The sequence below is a fragment of the Tupaia chinensis genome, unplaced genomic scaffold, assembly GCF_000334495.1.
Source record: "Tupaia chinensis unplaced genomic scaffold, TupChi_1.0 Scaffold000147_1, whole genome shotgun sequence".
Taxonomy (NCBI): domain Eukaryota; kingdom Metazoa; phylum Chordata; class Mammalia; order Scandentia; family Tupaiidae; genus Tupaia; species Tupaia belangeri.
Window position 1 is genome coordinate 9,235,198 of NW_006159617.1, and position 21,146 is coordinate 9,256,343.

The window sequence follows — 21,146 nt, forward strand, 5'->3', positions numbered from 1 at the left end:
GGAGAACAGGGCCCCTAAAGCAAAAACCTCTCAAAAAAAAAAAAAAAAACTATGCATGGATTTCGAAAATTGTTTGTGCCAAATTAAGCTCCTATTTTAATTCTATTTCCCATGAACTTTCTGAAGACCCTTCTTATACTTATACATACCTTAGTTTCAGGGTGGGTTGGCAGGCATCTGTGGTATACCTTAAACTTTTGGTATGCCTTTAGTATTTATAGTAGCTTTGGAAATAGTAAACTCCCTAACTCGCTCAGTTGGCATTCTAGATCCTTGCGGGAAGATTGTATTTAACCTTGCTTTCTCTAAAGTCAAACTATATTTTTTTTTTTAGTATAAAAATGGTTCATGGTATCGGCTGGGCATGTGGAAACCAATTCTATTACAGAGTTCCCAGAGACTTGGCCAAATTCTCATGCCCGTGCCTATCAGATATCCTTTGTCTCTGGAACAGTCTGAAAAACATATATAAGCCAAGGGTATTTTCAATCAGTGCAGGTAAACTGAAAATATTTTCTCATATTAAAGCTGCCAACTTTCCAAATGGAAAATTTCTTCAGTCAGAAAAATGTATAAGAACAAGAAAAAGTTAAATTGACTATGTGTGCTTTAAAATGCCCCATGCCTTCTTCCCCAGCCTGATAACTGAGAGACGGGCTCAGGCTGTGCTCACATAACCTTGTCTATAAAGGACAGTGGAGCAGATGGTTCTCAATGGGGTTGTTGGATCCCAGCACCAGCATCAACTGGAAACCTATTAGAAATGCAAATTCCCGGGCTCTATGCTGGGAGAAGGACGAGAGATTGGTGGCAATCTGTTTTAAGAAGTCCTTCTGGTGATTCTGATGCCTGCTCCTTTAAGAATCATGATGTACGGGCCAGCAGGTGGTGTGGCAGTTAAGGCACTGGAATCCCACATGGCCAACCATAGTACAAATTCCAGACCTGGAGGCTAGCTTTCTCATTTCCCCTCTCATGGGAAAGTGAGAAAGCATGAGCACACATGCCTTATAGAAAATTAAATAATAATAATAATAATAGTAAATAAAGTTAAGTAATTCTTTACAAAAAGAATCATGATATAGTAGAAGTTGGAATCTGTTTCCAGTAACAGAGTGACTGGGCTTAACCATCAATGTTTGCTCTTGATAAATGGTGTGAGCTTTGTGAAGTTATTTAACTTTTCTATGCTTTAATTTCCTCATCTATAAAATGAACATGGTAATAGCTCCTGACTCCCTAGAACACTTGCAGGTTTTCAGATATGTGCAGGCTTTCAAAATACCTGACACTTACTAAATACTCTCTAAATCCAAACAATTATTATCTCTTCTGTGGAGGTGATCGCAGACTGCTTTCTTTCCAGTTTGCTCATCCATTTATTCAATTAGCATTTATTGAGCATTTACCACAGCTGCACATTAGAATCACCCAGGGAGTTCTCACAAAAATTCCACTGTCCGCGTCCCTCTCCATACCAAAGCATAAAGAATGCCCGAAAGTAGAGTCCAAGCTTGGATATCCTTAAAAGTTCTTCAGGAGATTCCAAAGAAAGAAGCAGCCTTGCAAGCAGAAATTACTATCCCTGGCCCAGGGAGCAGTGGATAGATGTATGGAAATGATCCCAGGGAATTTTGGGGAGGAGCTGCCTGTCTAGCCAGATTGCTTCAGAGCTTATATATGACTTCCTTCTTCTTAGGGGGTAGGAATCAAGTTTTCTAAACGTTCAGTGCTTGGCACCATGCTTAACAAAGAAGAGATGTAGAAGTTTGTCAATTAAGCCAGAAATGAGTTGTATTTCCAGGACTGGGCCCTCTAGCTCTTGGAAACTTCAACACAGTTATGTCAGGACGGAAGAGTAATTACACAGCCATCATCTCCATAATAAACTCTCATGAATGCACATTTCCCTGAATATACTGCCCAAGCCTCAAGGCTAGACATAATGGTTTCGCACACCAGTTTCCAAGGGGAGGAGCAACATGGGCAAAGCTTTTAAACTAATTAAAAGAGACACTCAGGCACACTTCATGCCATTCTTTAATCTCCATTCTCCTGTGATAAATATAGAATGACAGAAACGGGCCCAGGCTAATGAGCTGAAGGCAGGACCTATGGAGGTCAAAAGCACTGCAGTGGGGCGTGGGGCTCAGAAGAAGGAAGAAGGAAAGCAGCACCTTGCCTCGGCTCTGTCAGTAACGTGTTACCAAATGTGCTCTGAGGAATGGGCATGGATCTCACCCTTTTTTGACTAGTAGCAATTTATTCAATGACTAAAAAGGAAACAGCTTATATTATAATTAAGAAGTCAGAGAATAATAACCACTCTGATTTATCGAGGGCGAAAATTTCTAGTGTCGGGCAGTGTGCTCAAGACTTCTTAGGCAATATTTCACTTCACTGTGGTAGGCAGCCTCCCAGATGGCTTCCAACAATCCTCACCTCCTAGTACATGGCCCCCTGTGTAGTCTCCTTCCACACTGAATCGGCGCTGACACATGTGACCAATAGAAGACTACAGTGGTAATAGCTGTCTGTAACCTCTGAGATGAGATCGTAAAACACGTCACCACTTCTAACACAACCTCTTGGTTCCCTTGCCTGGGGGATGCCAGTGCCATAGCAAGTGGACATGCAAGCAGCCCTGAGGTGAGGAGTCAGTTTGCTAGCCACATGACTTGACCACCTTGGGAGTAGACCTTTCCACTCTCATCTAGCCTTTGAGTCTTCCAGCTGACGCCCCAGACATCACAGGACAGAGAAAAGCTATCATCACTGGACCCTGTCTGCATTCCTGATCTGCAGAACCCATGAAGTAATTGTTGTTTTAAAAATAATTTCTGTGGGAGGGCTCAGCCGCAGAGTGGTAATGTGCTGCTCAAGAGTTGCTGGATCCATATGGGAGACTGGGTGTCTGGTTCCCTGACCAACCTGTCTGTATGTCCAGTGAGCACAGCCAGGGTCCTGGCTGCTGGGAAAGCAGGGGGAAAAGAAATTGCAGCATGAGGCCCTGCTGAGGATCCTTGTATCTCTCCTTCTCTCTCCCATGAAGGAAATGAAAAATAAACACCTAAGTTAGATGGTATTTTGTTGTACAGCAATAGTTACCTCATACTTAAGAGCTAGATATTCATATGCTGCAGTTGACAGTTTAATGTCAACCACATATACTAAGTGAATCAATGGGGACTTGGATCCAGGTGTGCAGAGTCCCAACTCTCCTTCTGAAATAGTACTCCTAACAGACAGATGTAAGAAACGTAACCTAGCTCCCATCTCTCTAGTTACAGGAAAAGTAATCATCTAACATCTTCGAAGTGCTCTGGTTAGCCCTAAGATATTTTGTTCTTCCTATCTGGCACCCTATTTACTGGCTCAGGTTTTTGTCATTTTACTGTGGAAATATTATCACTCCTAGTGGACAGGGATAGTGTCTTCTACTCATATTTGTGAATAGTTAAAAGGTGAGAATGAGATTCCAGGCTAGACCTGTGGGCTCTGGCATGCCCTGCCAGCTTGGGTTTCTCCATTCTGTCTCTCTCAGGCTCAGTGATCTTAAGCGAGTTACCTAAGTTTCATGAGCCTCAGATTCCATCTCTCTATCTTTCTCTCTCTCTCTTTCTTCCTTCCCTCCCTCCTTCCTTCTTTCCTTCCTTCCTTTTCTTCTTCCTTCCTTCTTTTCTTCCTTCATGTTTGCTACAGGGTACATGTGCTGACTGGAGAGAAATAAAGAAGGAAGGAAGGTGAGAAATCACTGCTCCCCCACTCACGCCAGGGAGGACGGTCATGCCACAGTCTCCTCTCCTCCATTCTCCATCTGGATTGTGGACAAGCATGTGCACCTAACACAAGCACACATAACAGTCTGTGACACCATCTAGCACTTGGCTGTGTGAAATCCAGGTGCCTTAACTACCACACCACCTGATGGCCCCTGGATTTCTACTTTAACACAGGACCAATATTCAATGTGTGCTTTATCACACTTCATTAGAAAAGTGCTCAATAAATGCTGCCTATTTGAATTATTATTATCAGTTAGGTGTCCTAAAACATCCAACATTTAACTGACCAAGCAAAAGCACTTCTCTCAGTCATTCCTAATGTCAGAAAGAGAAATTCCAAGAAAAAAAAAAAGAAACAAAAAAGAATAACAACAACAACAAAAACAACTGTGGTTCTTTAGAGTAAAGAGATCTCACTTTGTAGGCACTGAGACCCTCAGTCACCAGGCTAGCCGAGGTGCAAAGGCCTCAGCCTTGGTTCCTCTGAGGGCCCAGCCTACCCTGCTAAAGCAATGAGAACAGCAGGGCAGGCTGCCATAAATGTCCATCATCCACTGGGACATGAGCAGTCAGCAATCTGGCTCTTTCCTGCAAGAAGGAAACATAAGGTAAGGTAGGTCTCCCTCACCCTCATTTTATAAATAGTGGTAATAGAGGCATTTTTGCTTTCATCCTATTTCTGTATTTTTTAATGTGTATTTACTTATTTCTTCCATGAGAGAGGGAGACAGAAAGAGAAAGAGAGATCCATACCATGGGCACATACGAGCTTACCTGGTATGCACAGGGGGACCTCAGGATACAAACTTAGGACTTCCCATAAGGCCACAGCATCATGGAGAATGGCATTACCACTGCACCACGGTGGCTGGCCTACTTCCATCCTGGCTCTTAGTCCCACTGCATTCTTACCATTTTGTCAGTGCTGACCAAACTCCTTAGCTCCTGCCAACACTTACTCCATGCTTTCCCTTTGGCTGGCTCTCTCTTGGACTTAGAGCTAATCAGCTATCATAGGTCTTCCTGTCGCCCCAGGTGATTCCTATTTAAAAGATGTTTAGACTCCCGCTTCTCCTTGACTTAGTGTTATGGCTCCCTCTTTTTTCCCCCTTAAACATGGGAGAGCTTTTTTGTATGTGAAATTCTGTTTAGGGTCCAAAATATATCATGGCTAGGACCCACAAAAAGGAAATCAGAAGAAATATATTCACGCTTCCATATTCATCCACCTCCAACTAAACACAAATTCCCAGCATTGCAAGGTGCTGGGTTAGGTTCTTGGGCGGGGGAGGGGGTGTAAAAAACAAACAAAGAAACAAACAAAACCGAAAAGATGCACAACATGCATTCAAGCGCTCTCCCTCAGTCTAACAGAGAAGTTTAAATACAAAACCAACAAGTAGACTACAAAGTGCCAAGTGACTGACGCCATGAACAGCAGGGCAGAGGGCTCAGGATACCACAGGAATGGAAATGACAACAGATGAGGACATGGAGGTGACTTCCCAGGGCAGCCAGTTGTGGTGTGGGCTCTGAAGATGGGAGGTGAGGAAGGGCAGGGAGAGCAAGACGGAATGGGAATGACAGACAAGAAGCCAGGTGAGCATGAGGCAGCTATAGGAATGCTATGGATTCATCTCCTTCCTTTAGTCTGGAGACATTCTGCAGAGAAGGAGGGATGGAGATTGCAAACAATAAAATAGTGTAATGGAATGTAAACTGGTGGTGTTTAGCAGTATATTATCTTTGAGAAAAAGGAAAGGAAAAGAAAGGGCTTTTTACATATTATATGTAGAGCAAATCAGTGATATATGTTGGGTCATCAGAAAAATCATGACGTGGGACCAGCAGATGGCATAATGGTTATGTCACTGGACTTCCACCTAGGTGACCGCGGTGCGAGTCCTGGATCTGAAGGCTTAAACTCACACGGGACATGTGTGCATGCGTGTCCAAGATCCAAAGAGGAATGGAGGAGAAGGGGTTGTGGTGTGGCCATCCCTGCAGAAGGTGATTTCTCACTTTCTATCTCTCTGTCTTTTCGGCGAGCACATATGACCCATAGCACCTCTCTTTTAAAAACAGAGAGAGAGAGAGAAGTCATGATGTATTTTTTTCATGTTTTTCTATGCAAAAATACATCATGACTTTTCTGACAACCTACTACATTTCACGATTAAGAAAAAGTAACTTACTTGAATCCATTTCTCAATGATCATGAACTTAATAGCCTAAGGAAGTGTGTTTTCAAAGCAGGCAATGTCAAGCGAACTGGAAGAGCATTCTGCCCAACGTGGTAAATTTCTCTCACTGTAAAATCTTTTGCTTGAACACCGAACTAGTTATAAGTCAAACACTTTCCAACTCATTTTTTTATGGTCTACTTTTAAAAACTATTACCTAAAGTGAGAGGCAAACAGTGGAGGACATATACCAGGAGTTTGTTACCAGCCAGCAGAGTTGTTTCAACGATTTCCAAAAACAAGCATCCACTAACCAGATTAGTCTGGAGTATATCAGAAGCTAACACGATACATTGATAGGTCTAGGCAATCTGCGGCTTACGATATTTTTCCATCCTCTGGCCCAAACGTAGAAAGTTTAGAAACTTAGAAACTCAGAAAGCTCAGAAACTAAGAAAGTTCTTTACAAAGTAAGCTTTCAAATAGAATTTCTGTGAATTAGAGTTTCCTTCTCCTTCTCCTTAAAAGCAAAGAGCTAAGTTCATAAAAGATCCAGAAAACATCACAGGCCATTAACTAATCTCAAATGGCAGGTGCTCAAACAGGACAAAGTCCTTGGTCACTATGTCTCTGTCTCCCCAGTGTAGCAGACATTCCCACACAAAACAAAACTGGATGACCTGGCCCCAATAGGCTTCCTTAGCAAACTCACCATATACCACATGCTTGGCCACTTGGGATCATTGAAGTAGGTAGACTGGGCACGACCGAGGTCATAATCCCTCTTTGTCCGTTTTTTTACAACTTGCTGTTGGATCCACTCCACCTGCCAAGAAGGAGGACACTGAGTGAATGTTAAGTTCCGTCAGAATTACCATGGCAGAAATGACGAGTTGAGGTTTTTCCCATCTTGAGTCAGTGCTACTTAAGCCACAGGCTTCCTTCACTGTGGCAAGTAAATCTCTGAGTCCACGAGCTTAGAGATTCTTTAGAAACTCAGTTCTTCATTTTTAATACAAGCAGATTTTTCTGTCTCTTATAGACAGATCATTTCTATCTCTTGACAATTATCTAGGCTTTTTCAGAAAGCATATTTTACTCACTATTACAAACTTCAATTTCTTAATGCCAGAGAGTCTACATGCTAGAGAGAAAGAGAGAGAGGAAGTTCCTCTCCCCTCCCATTTGGGGCCTGTTCACAATGCAACCCTCCTCCATTCCACAGTCCCATCAGGGTCTCCAGCATGCATGCCAGGCATATCTTTCAGATTCCATATGGGAGAGGAAGTCAGGATTTGAACCACCATCAGTGATGTGAGATATAGCTCCTTCCACACAGCATTTAATCACTATGTGCTATGAACTGAGACTTGCCTCAATAGTGTTAATTTTTTAAGGTAATATTTCATCCTACGGATGAAACCTAAAGGATTGAAAAAGTTTTTCGGGAACCAGCAGTTAGTGTAATGGCTATGTCGCTGGACTCCCACGTGGTCGACCGCGGTTCGCGTCCCGGACCCGGTGGCTTAAAACTCACGCAGGCGCATGTGCGTGCGTGCCCAAGATCCCGAGAGGAGAATGGAGGAGAAGGGATTGCGGCATGACCATCCCCCATGGGGGATGATTTCTCGCTTTCTGTCTCTCTCTGTCTGTCTGGTGAGCACATGCGCCCTATAGTGAAAAACCTCTCAAAAAAAAAAAAAAAGTTTTTCTGAAAAGGTCCAGCTAATAAATATTTGAGGCTTTGCAGGTAGCATGGCCTTTGAAACAATTACTCATTCTGCCATTGAAGCACCATAGACAACACACAAATACATGGGTGTGACTGTGTTCCCATAAATCTTTATGTACAAAAACTGACTGGATTTGACACATGCACCACAGTTTAAGATCCTTCATACACTATGCATCAGATTCTTTAAGTATTCTGAGATCATATCCAAATTTTTAAAATCTCCTGAGATCAAATGCTCCCAGAGCACAAATTTTTTGGGTATCAGAAACCCAAAGCCCTAGTCTATGTCGCTGGACTCCCACGTGGTCGACCGCGGTTCGCGTCCCGGACCCGGTGGCTTAAAACTCACGCAGGCGCATGTGCGTGCGTGCCCAAGATCCCGAGAGGAGAATGGAGGAGAAGGGATTGCGGCATGACCATCCCCCATGGGGGATGATTTCTCGCTTTCTGTCTCTCTCTGTCTGTCTGGTGAGCACATGCGCCCTATAGTGAAAAACCTCTCAAAAAAAAAAAAAAAGTTTTTCTGAAAAGGTCCAGCTAATAAATATTTGAGGCTTTGCAGGTAGCATGGCCTTTGAAACAATTACTCATTCTGCCATTGAAGCACCATAGACAACACACAAATACATGGGTGTGACTGTGTTCCCATAAATCTTTATGTACAAAAACTGACTGGATTTGACACATGCACCACAGTTTAAGATCCTTCATACACTATGCATCAGATTCTTTAAGTATTCTGAGATCATATCCAAATTTTTAAAATCTCCTGAGATCAAATGCTCCCAGAGCACAAATTTTTTGGGTATCAGAAACCCAAAGCCCTAGTTTTATCTGTGTCACAGAATGAAAATTACTTAATTTCCTAAGCTATAAGATCCAATCTAGTTCTAAAATTCAAACCTGCTTCGTTCGAGAAAAAAAATTAATATATAGTCATTATCTTTGCTTAAAACAAAGAAACGGGGGACCTAATTGCAATGACACAAGCAGTAGGGGGATACAAATGATACTGAAGCATCGAGAAGGCCCCTGGTTTGGATCCTGGGCTGACCTGAACACACTGGGCACACAAGTGATCTTGGCTGGCTGTAAGGCTGAGGGGAAGGGGAGGTCACTGCTTAGAAGGACCCTGTGAAGGGCCACTATCTCTTTCTCTCTCTTTGAAAAGATATAAATACATACTTTTTTAAAAAAAAATAAAAAGTGCTTAGAAACCTTGAATTTAATATAGGCTTTATAACCTAATGGTAAATGTATGTATGGGGATTTTTTAATGGGTTATTACTATGGTAATATAAAAATAAGATATGCCAGGCTCAGTGAGGTATCTCAAATGCAGTAACAGCCTTGATGGCATTCTTAAATACTTATTTCTAAATATTTCCTTATTTGATTTCTTCTGGTTATAGCTAATTTAGTCCCAATGCTCTAAAAATGTTCTCTTCTACCATTTGTCCCTACTCAACACAAAAGAATTTAAAATTGAATGTGCTCCCCAGTACACTCGACAGTGGTGCAGAATGCACTGTGAAGCTGACCCACATGGAAGGGTGCCAGCTTCAAGTCTGGAGACCTCCCTGCATATGCTGGACATGTGTGTGCTCATGACCAAGGGCTGGCTGAGGCTGGGAGTGTGTCACAGCATCCAGCCTGTTGGGGGTTCTCTTTCTCTCTCAAAATAATAATAAAACAAAACAAAACAAAATAATAAAAACAAAACAAAAGAAAATTGAGTGGGAGGAGGGGCTTTGCTGTCCACTGCTGTAATTCTCTATCCACTCATTTAGCAAAGATTGCAAACCTCTCTCGCCTACTTGATTAAAGATCACTGGAGGAAAAGATGTCCTCGACTAAAGAGGGCAGCGAGGATGGACACACAGACACATACTCTGCCTCCAGGAACGATTTTACCTCTTTATTTCACACAATCTTAACAAGGAATGAGTTTCACACATTCATTTACTCATTCGCTAAACATCAAATACCAGGCACTGCACTGGAAATATAAAGATGAGTAAGAAATGTCTTTACCTTTGAAGGACTTACATTCTACCAGGAAAATTTGGCAAGTCTGCCACGATTCCCCACTTCATAAAGATATAATTATCTCCATGAATGACATCTGACATGGACCATCATGACAAGGTTGACTATGCCACTTCTATTTGGAGCCCTTATTTTATATTACTTTCTATAATTCTTACCCCATTAAGGTTGATGCTGTTCCAATGTGGGGACTTCAAAAAAGCTCATGGAAAATGGAATTAAAATATGGCTTTACTTTGACACACACACAACGAGTTTGTAGAGTTTTCTTGTAATACATATTTTCCACGAACTTTTTAAAGATTCCTCCTATTTGCGTGCTTGGTAAAAAAAGAAGGCTGCAGATCTGTTCAGACAGAACTTTTTTCAAAACTAATCCCATATTGGCAGTGGCTTTTCCTAACAGAGCCTTCATAAATTCCAAACTGCCAACCTATCTGTGTGCACAAACCAGAAAGTGTCAAATCTCCCCTGGTGTGGACCTGATAAACTCTTAGAAGTCAGGATGGTCTACAAGTGGGGGGTGGGGTGGGAGGTGAGGTGGGGTGGGATAGATCATCGTTTCTACCATGACGCTGTAAGCACACATCTCTCCCTAGGCACACATGCAGATAGACAAACGGAATAAGTTACGTGAGAAAACCAAGTGAGAGTCATTTTCCTAGATGAACTACAGGCACTAAAATAGAACAAATTATCACCAAACATCATCTCTTCTGTAATTTCACCAGACAAAAATGCTTAGTTACAGGGCTTGGTGGCTAGAAGGTGGCACAGAAACTTGGCGTCTAGATGTGACTAGAAGTCACCCTGTCTGATCACAGGGCAGCAATAATCAAGAAAAGGCTCGTGGGTTTTTTTAGTGTCCCATACCATGTATTTTGCTTGGTGCTTTATGGGTATGAGTCTACAGTTCCACTTTTTTTTTTTTTTTAGAAAGCGGGAAAAACGCCTCTTGGATCGGAAGGTTTCTATGACTGGAAAGACCGTATTTATATTTTTAAACTATTACCCATATGTCTATCCTTGAGCTCTTTAAGGAAAAAACTCAGAGGTAATGCTTTATACAGACTTTATTTCTTGCCAAGAAGGCCAATGCAAAGAAAAGACGTTTAAAAATTCATTTTCATAAAGCTATGGTGAGAAAAAGAGAATAGCTGTCTGCTTTCTCTAACTGGTTTAACTTCTAAAGTTCTATTCCCCATACAGTTAATCTAGAGTGTAAAAACCACGGAAACTGAAGTCATCCGTCTGCCCTCCATTAATTTCATTGTGCCACGTGCTCCATGGTTTGGGGAAGCTCACTCTCTGTACTTACAGCACTCTCTCCCTTCTAACAAACAAGTACAAGGAATATATTTGCTTCTAAAGATGTTCTCTTTCATCAGATTTCACTTGTAAAGCAAAATACATTAATTGGTAATCATGGGAAGCCTGTTCCTCTATCTCAGCTAAACTTGTATTGTACTGTTTTAGAATTTATCAACATCCTAATACTATACCTGGGGTTAGGCAACAGGAGAAAAAACTTATTATATAAAGATATATGTTATAAATATTGGATCTGTTGGAAAAGTTATGACATATTTTTCTATGCATCATAACTTTTCTGATGACCCAATATAATGGGAAACAAATTATGGTGTTACTTTAAAAATTTATCTGGCAGTGAGAGGGACTCAACCCTTTAGATACTAGAATATATTAATTGTAATGATTAAAACATATACTAATAGCATATGTCTATAGATATATCAATGGAACAGAATAGAAAGTCAAGAAATTGACACAAAATATATAAAAATATAGTATATGATAATACTGCTATTCTAAATTGCCGAGGAAAAACAAATTACTTCACAAATGTTAGAAAAACAACCAACTAAAAAACAAAAATTTATTTGAAGCCATTTTCACATCTTAGATCAAAGCAATTTCAAGTGAATCAAATATTTACATATAAAAATAAACAAAACCATAAGCATACAGTAAGAAATAGAGAGATTACAAGTCTTAGGATAGGAAATGTTTGTTTAAGTATGATATAAAGCAAAAAGGTGATTTAGAAAAATTAACTAATTTAACTACATAAAAAATAATGTAAATTTGGCATGGCAAACATAAAATTCAAAAGCAAGGTAAAAAACAAACTAAAAAAGGTTTATGGCTCCTCTCCTGGAAAAATGGCTATTTTCCTAATAAGTAAAGGGTTCCTGCAATCAATAAGAGAACAATTCAATAAGAAAGTGGATAGGATACAAAAGGATAGGAATACAAAAAATCTCTGGTAAGGTAAATCATGTTTCCTAAACATATAAAATACACTCAAGCTTCATGCATATTAAGACAAAAGCAAATTAAAACCAACATACCACTTTTCACCTCCCAGCTATAAACAAGGTAAAGGTTGCTAACGTACAGTTAGTGGAGGCATGAGAAAACAGTCGTTCTCACATAATGCTGAGGAGAACGTAAAGTTGTACAACTCTATGAAGGACAATTGGACAATACCTAAAATGACAAAAGACCTAATTCTACTTTAAGGAGTTTATCTTATGTATTTATTTACACATAGGACTATGCAAAGGCTATTTACTAAAACGCTGCTAGTGACAACTAAAAATCATAAACAATCTGAATACATATCAATAGGAATTAATTAAATAAATAATGACACACCAATACAATGGAGTTCAATGTAACCACAAAAAAGAATCAAATAGACTTTACTTTCTGACAGAGAACAATTTCTTGATGTAGTCCAAAGTGGAGAAAAGAAAAAGAAAACAGTATACAGTACGTAAAGCATATACAACTTTCGCATCTCTTTGACATGATTCCACACACACAAACACACACATACAAACCGATAACACTGGTTGCTTTCTTAAAGAAAGACTAGGGAATAGGGATACAGGCTAGGAAGGCAACTTCTACTACACAGACACAGAGAGACAGACAGAAAGTGAGAAATCACCCTCAGGGGGGATGGTCATGCTGCAATCCCTTCTCCTCTATTCTCCTCTGGGTGTCTTAGGCATGCATATTAACGCACCCAGCATGAGTTTTAAGCTGCTGGGTCCAGGATGGGAACCATGGTCAACTATGTGAGAATCCATCAATGTAACCATTATGCCACTTGCTGGCCTCACTAGTGAGTTATTAGATACTGATATTATTTAAGCCATATGAAGACATATATTTAAGGAAAACAAATCATTATTCTCTGAATTCTACTTATGTCAGATAGCTACTATGAACAAAATATAGCATTATTTTTTATTGAATACAGAATTTTTGCTTGATTTGCTTGAAACAGGCATTCGAAATCCTATTTGATGATTGCAAACATCAGAGGCTGCTATTAGACAATACATCTGGTCAGCAATACAAAAAATCATATACTTTTTGAAAGGTCATTTAGTAGGAAGTTGTGAAATAAATACTGCATGTACATGCAGAAGTGTCAGAGAAGATAATACAGGCCAAGCTGAAAACAACTCTGTCATAAAATTACATCTTTAGTTGGCTTTCTTTAAGAGATACATAATTTTAGAAACACATGTTATCTATTTAAACTTGCTATATTTTGTTTAATGGAAAAACTTATAGCATTATTGTTCCAACTACATTACCCACTTTTGGAAAATTAAAATCATATTTCTCTCCTTAAACTACTCCACTATTATTTACATGCTTCTAAAATTTTAATTGTTCCTCTCTCCAGCAAACACATGTGCCTTATAGCAAATTAAAAAGGAAAAAAAATTAAACAATAAAAATAAATTTAATTTTTTTAAATTTGTTGCCTGTTTTAATACTCCCACACACAAGCTTCTGATATAATGTGAAAGGGCAAATGGCTGCATCCATTTAAACTGGTAAAATTTATTCCCCATGCTCAAGGCCCTCTTATTTACTGGGTCATTGGAAAAGTCATGATGCATTTTTGCATAGAAAAACAGAAAAGTACATCATCACTTTTCCAACTACACAATATTTCTATTCACTCCAAATATACTTATTGTGAAGCTACTACATGCCAGGCACTGTTCTAGATACTACAGAATGGTAGTGAACAAAATAACCAATTCTCCACCATCAGGCAACTTCCATTGCAGTTGAAGTCAGACAGTAAACATATAAATAACTAAGAGTGTAGCTAACAGACTTTCACAGTGTTAAGTAATACAAAAAGTAAATAATTAACAAGGTAGAGAATGACTATGAAGGGAGAGGCTGTTTTAGGTAAGGTGGTCAAGAAAGTACTCTTTAAAAAAAGATGTGATATTTTAATGAATCTTGAATAATATGGAACCAGTTGCATAGAAATCTCAAAGAAAATACTATAAGCAATGTTACTAGCTAATACAAAAGACTTAGAATAATCATTGTGTTTGTGTATTTCCATTGTTAACTTATCTGTGGTCCATAGATGGCTAAGGCAATCCCTCAGGTCCATTGGGAATGCATTTTGCCCTCAATGGATAGACAAAAGAAGCTCACATAGATCATGGAAACAAATTCTCAGTCATCTGGCTCCCCTAGCACTTGGAGTAAGATCTAGAAGAGAAACATAGTTAGGTTCAGGGAGAAAAAGTTTGCACAACTCCTCCACTCCTTCACTGATAAAGACAAACTTAGGTGACATAGGCAAGCAAGGCCCTCTAAAGCATGAGGCCCTAGTTAAGACCACCTTGCTACCGAGGTGGGGTAGGTAGCCTTGTGATGCTAGCCACTATGAACACATTTAGTCCACGTTCTGTCCTTTAAGCTATGCAGTAAAAATCAGAGGTGCAATGTCATCTAGACAACAGAGAACTTATACAATGACTTTTAGAATAGAAAACATCCCAAGTATGAAACATTCAAATACAAAGCATAAATTACAGTTTAGTGCAGCATTGAGAGTAGAACATGGTAGTAGAAGATAGAGCTACTTAATTGTTTTTCTTTTTTTTTAATTTGCTGTATTTGCATGCACTTACTGAGAAAAAAGAGAGGAATAGAGGGGGAGTGAGAAAGCACTCCTCAAAGGGGATGATAAAGTCATAATCCTTTCTCCATTCTCCTCTTGGAATTTTGGTCATGCATGCATATGTGCCTGGTGTTTTTCAAGTCAGTGGGTCAGGAACTCAAACCATGATCTGCCATGTGGGATCCATCCAGGGCACCTGGCTGGCCCTGGAATTACCAAATTCTTTGAGTTTGGACATTACCACCTTTGCAGCTCCATGAAAATAATAATAATACTTGTAGCTTGATGACTCTTGCAAAACAATTTAACATTCAATTAGATTTCATGAAAGCAAAGTAGTTATTTCTGGAGCTATATTTTTAAATATCTAGTGTATCCTCTTTAGACACATCACAGTAGCAGGATGCTCTCTGTGCCCAAAGATGTAGAGCTGGGCTAGACTATGCCACAGATGGGTGATGCAAAAAAACAAAATGGGAATACAACAACCCAAGTTGTTGGTAAACTACCACCAATCACTAGCCTGGCTACCTTGAGCAAGTCAATTTTTGATTTTCTATATTTTTATTTGTAAAATGGCATTACTGTTGAGGATAAAACAATAATATGCTATACAAATGAAGTTCCTATAGTATTTAGTCCCTAATATTTTCATTGCATTTTTCTTCTACTTTTGTGGGGGAAAAGAAACTTGGATTTAGTAGCTCTAGTACAAAGGGCAATAGTTATCAATAGGCCCTCAATAAACAAGTCTAGATAAATGATAAATTGATATATATTAATTTGTTAGAGGGCACATGTGCTTGTCAGAAGGAGACAGAAAGAAAGAGGAAAAGTGAGAAAGTACCCCCAAGAGGGACAGTCATACCACAATCCCTTCTCCTCCATCTCTCCTTTTAGCATTTGGGTACACACACATATATGTCTGGCATGTTTCTCAAGCCACCATGCCTGAGACTCAAATATGCAGTCAACAATATGGGATTCTGCTACCTCAACCATCATGCCACCAGTTGGCCCAATATATGGATTTTTTTTACACTTCATTAATACATTTCCTTGGCAGGCATGTCTAAGTTTTCTAGTTATTAAAAGCAAATAGCAGGAAATTTTAAAAAGAAGGAGATACTAAAAAGAAGCCAAGGGGCCAGCAGGTGGTGTGGTGGTTAAGGGCACTGGACTCCCACACGGCTGACCATGGTTCGAGTCCTGGACCTGGCGGCTAGCTTTCTCACTTTTTCTCTCTCTCTCTTTTGCTCTATCCCTCTCTGGACAAATTAAAGTAATTAAATGAATAAATAAAGTCAAATAATTCTTAAAAAAAAAAAAAAGAAGCCAGAAGTCTAGACTTAATCCTACAAAATTATAATGCAACATTTTGTATTTAGACAGGTGGTGGTGCAAGGACGATTACATTACAAGCAGTGAATAACATGCAAAACATTAATGAAGAGGGGCCAGCAGGGGGTGTGGTATTTAAAGTGCTAGACTTACACATGGCTGACTACAGTTTGAGTCCCAGACCTGGTAACTTGAGACTCACACCAGGTAGGCGTACCTGTGTGACCAGAATCCTGAGAGGAGAGTAGAGGACAAGGGATTGTGGTGGGGTGATCCTCCTTAGAGAGTGATTTCTAACTCTCCCTCTCACTGTCTCTCTCTCTCTTTCTCTCTCTCTCACACACACACTCTCTCTCTCTCTCTCTGGTGAGTGCACTTGCCCTATGGCAAATAAATAAATAAAAATATCAATGAAAGATACATTCTTTCTATATATAATTCTGTTTTCAAGGTTTCATCGACACCTTCTTTGTCTGACTTCCAATTGAAACCTACTCCTCTATAGATTTTTATCTTTTGAAAAGGAGCCATTTCCTCCACCTTATCAGTCCAAATCTCAGAAGCAGCAAAAGACAGTGTCTACAATTTAAAATGGATAAACACAGAAAAGAAGTCATTGTTGACACAGGTCAAGAACCTAGAACATCATTGCAGATACGAGCAGTCATTTTATAAACAGCAGGATGGAGAAATGGCAGAGAAGGGATTGAAGCATGACCAGGTCCCACTGGAGCATGGTGCTTTCTCCTCTCCCTTACCCACTCTCTTTATTATTAAAAAGTAAAACAATCCTCTCTGAAGGCAAACCACTTATTTTATATTTATCACAAATATATCCATCCTTTGGGACATGTTTAATTTGTCCTCTAGGGGAAAAATAGAGCTCCTTTATATCTAGTCATGCCAATAGGTGGGTAAGATATTTAATTTTAGGGGAAAGAAAGAAAGAAGAAAGAAGAAAATTATGTTGTGTGTTTGTGTGACATGCATGCATGTCTACGCCTAGCACATGGAGTAGGCTGTGGTATTAAAAGGAAGAACCAGTGTGTGAACTCATTAAATACTTGTTGAATGGCAAGAATTATATCCAAAGAATTTTCCACTTTCTAACTTACATTTTTAGTTCTTCAATTTTAGATTTTAGGACAATTAATTGAAGCAACGAGAAGAAATTTCAAAACAATTTTGATTGCCCAAGTATTAAAAGGAAATGGAATCTTAAAGCACCGAAAACTAATTCTACTGTCTGAATGCCACCTGGGGTTAAGTTCACACGTTTGATTAAATGCAATCTCCTCACAGGGGTTGAATTGGGACAGCACATAATTCCCTCCAGCTTCACTCCAGGATCAAGATTATCGCTGCATTAAAAACACAGTGGCATGACTTCATTCTACATGTATTTGTCTTTTGAATAATCACCCTCAAAGCAATTTGAAAGCCAAGGCAATGTAATTAATAAAATCCGTTCAACATTCAAAGTAAATATACATTACATCTCATTCAGCCCTTAGTAGAGTGAAAGTTTTCGATGTCTGCAAGAATGACAATTTTATCTTAGAACAAAGTGTTAATCATTTAATGTATTTTGGTTCTTTGGCCAATTCTACAACTCTGTGCACAAATCATTCAAGATATTCCCAGATCTGTATTTGCAAAAATTGGATGCCCTCATGTTACATATCAAGTGAATACAAAGAGGAGCATTATTTTGTACAGAGCGGAGAAATTGTTCAATTCAGCTGAGATTAATATAAAAAGAGGCAAATGCTGGCAAAGGAAAGTGCAGTCACTCATTCTTATTATTTCTCCAAGCAGAGGACATGGGGTGATCTGCTAAACATCAAAAAGTATGTCAGCTTCTTGCTTCTCAACATAATACACCACTTAATTCCATAGTTCACAAACAATGATCACGAAAGCAATATTCATATGAAGAGAAACTCTCTTCCCTTGTGACTAATTCAGCTCCACTGCACATACTGTCTTATTCTTCTAGTTATTTAAATATAAATGGCAATGACTTTTGTTTCTAGATTTCCACCAACCCTTCTGCTATGACTTTCATTACAGTACAAAAATTGGAGGAGGGGTGACTTGAGCATGTAATTTCAAAATTACTCCAAGTTTTATTTTCATCTACTTTTCTTTCTCTTTCTTTGTTTCGTCCTTTTGTTCTTTCTTTCTTTCTTTCATGAGTGGGAACGACAGAGAAAGAGAGGCAACCCCAACAGAGTCTTCCCAGAGAAATACACCCCTACCTCAACCAGCTCCAGAGTCTCAGCCAGCCCTGGAATCTCAGCCAGCCTTAGACCACAAACACGCAGGTGCCCTCTGCTCTTCAGGGAGGTCTCCAGACGCGAACCAGGAACTTTCCCATCTGGCTCATCTTCCCAGAACATTGCATTACTGCTGTACCACTGTCTGGACCCAGCTTTTTCTTTCTTTTTTTGTTTTTATGACCAATAATATGTATTCTTAACACTTGGGTAGCTTCATTTTTAAAAACCTTCCCATCATTTTTAATCTCTTCATTGTAAGGATTTAAAATCTTGGAACTACCAGTTGTTACATCTGCAAGCTCTAGCTCTATGAATCAAACTGAGTTGGCTAAAAATCCATGTTTTCTTCCCTCCTGTTGTTGTAAGATACATATGCAACTTCTAGGACAAATATATAAAATCCTTGCAAGTGCTGTCTGTCCCTTTGAGGTTATCCTACATTTAAATATATATATACATATATATATATGTATATATATATATATATATATACATATATATATATATTTGATTTTACTTATTATTATTATTATTTAAGTTTGACCAGAGAAAGGACAAGTGAAAGTGAGAAAGTAAGCTGCTGGGTCCAAAACTTTAACTACAGTCAGTCACTTGAGAGTCCAGCGCCTTAACCCCCATGCCACTTTCCAGCCTCTTAAAATACTTTTTTTTTTAAGAATTTTTTAAAAATTTAACTTAATTTATTTATTTTAATCTGACCAGAGAGGGACAGAGTGTGGGGGAGAGCGAGAGAGAGAAAGCGAGAAAGCCAGCCACCAGGTCTGGGACTCGAATCACAGTCAGCCATGTGGGAGTCCAGTGCCCTTAACCACCGTGCCACCTGCTGCCTCTTAACCTACATTTTTAAATTCTAAAGAGAGTTCAAAATCATAAATAAATAAGCAGGAGGAATCATTGGTGAGTAGTAGTCTGGATAATGACTCCAAGCAGCAGAAATAAAATGAGAAAGGTCAGCCTTGGGGGAAGGTCTCTGAATTGGGTTTCCATTCTATTTTTTTTTTTCCTAAACTCTAACCTTACACTTGGCAGGGAGGACAGGGGTGTTTTGCAACTAAAATTACTGGAGTTGTGGCAGCTCTTAAACACCATCATCACCCTCTGAAATATTCAGCAAAGAGCTACTTTGGTCAGGGTTGGGGAGAAGCATGCCTTTCAGCTTCGGGGAAAAATACTGTCCAAAATCCCTGGGCAAATGGGAAAAGGATTGGCCTTTTGTCCCCTAAATTCACTTGCCTGAAGCAAACCAAATGTTTTCTCTATGAGTGCTCTTCCCTCACCTCAGAAACCACTGTCCCAGCTTCCAGCAAGGTATACTTGACAAAACTTGCAGGGAAAAGCACAGAAAATCTGAAAGGGGCCTGATGCAGGACGGCAGGCTGGCACTCCTGCAGGCCCTTAGGAGAGAGGTATCCCAGCACCTGGCATTCTGGAAGTCGATCTCCATGTACGTCAGAGAGAACGCCAAATCCCTTCACTCGGCCTCTCTCTCTCCCTGAACACAGAATCCATACCCACCACAGAAAATCATGGCAGCTCTGAGACTGAGCTGGAGTAAGGAGAGAGAAAACACATTTTCGTCACTGTCATCGAACCTGACACTCTCCTAGCCTGAAGACCCAGAAGCAGCCTCTCTCTCTCCCATGGAGCTCCCTTTTCTCATGCTGTGTGTTTTGGATGGCTTATCCTAAAGTCCGTTCTGTCAATGGAAATGTCACGTGTTTACTGCACCCAGGGGGCTGTTGCTAATTCTCACAGCCCCCACCTACCCTTCCCTCTAATGAGTGCCACTCAAGCACATTCAGGCCATCAATGCAGGAGTGGGGGCTGGGCTGGCCTTGACCACAGCACCTACCTAGCCCCTGCCAAACTCACGCCTTGGAGACTTCATTTAGGACGATACACAGCAGCTCAGAAACAGAGTGAGGGAAAGCAAAGAGTGAAAACTGAAACAACCAAGTAGAGGAGTCTGAGGATTTTGCCTCGAGGGCACAGGGCGGATCCAGGAGGCATCTCATGGTTCCCTAGCCCCCTGGCTAGAGTCAGGCTGTGCCTTGGTCAGAGATATCTGCAAGGGTTTGCAGAATCAGTGACTTTATTAACTGCTTTTTCAGTGTAAGACTCATTGGTAGCCCAGTTGTTTTTCCTTTGTTTTCTTTTTTCTTTTTTTTTTGTTTTTGAGAGGTTTTTGCTATAGGGCACATGTGCTCACCAGACAGACAGAGACAGAGAGATAGAAAGCAAGAAATCACCCCCCCAGGGGGAATGGCCATGCCGCAGTCACTTCTCCTCCATTCTCCTCGCAGGATCTTTGGCACGCACGCATATGCGCCCGGCGTGAGTTTTAAGCCACCGGGTCCAGGACGCAAACCAAGATCGACTACATGGGAGTCCAGCGACATAGCCATTACGCTAACTGCTGGGCCCAGGTAGTCCAGTTGTTTTTCAATCTCCAAACATGGAAGGACAGAAGGAAATCAAGTCTGAGTATAAGAGTTCTCAGTCTCTAGAAAGAAGGAGAAAATAATCCTGACATTTGCAATAAGGAACCTGTGGATTTGGGTTCACAATAGACGAACCAAGTTTTTGTCATAGACCCAAGTTATAAATAATGTACGTTGTTACTTTCCAGTTACTCTGATTTCCAACTGGTAGAGAAATGACTGATTATAATAATTTAAACATATAACTACTTGTTTATTTTTCATGTGCTATGCAAAATAAAAGCATTCTACCTGTTGTTTCCTTAACAACACCTAACTGTCCTGTGAAAAA

General features: G+C 40.0%; 1 protein-coding gene across 3 annotated transcripts in view; it reads right to left on the reverse strand.

Moving 5' to 3' along the window:
* The window catches only part of PCSK5 (proprotein convertase subtilisin/kexin type 5), a 537,419-nt gene that overhangs the window by 418,953 nt on the left and 97,320 nt on the right, over positions 1-21,146 (reverse strand). For all 3 annotated transcript variants that reach the window (XM_014586632.2, XM_006145503.3, XM_014586633.2), the window contains exon 3: positions 6,681-6,794. In XM_014586632.2, the coding sequence (XP_014442118.1) occupies positions 6,681-6,794 (114 nt within the window). The remainder of the gene's footprint in view (positions 1-6,680; positions 6,795-21,146) is intronic.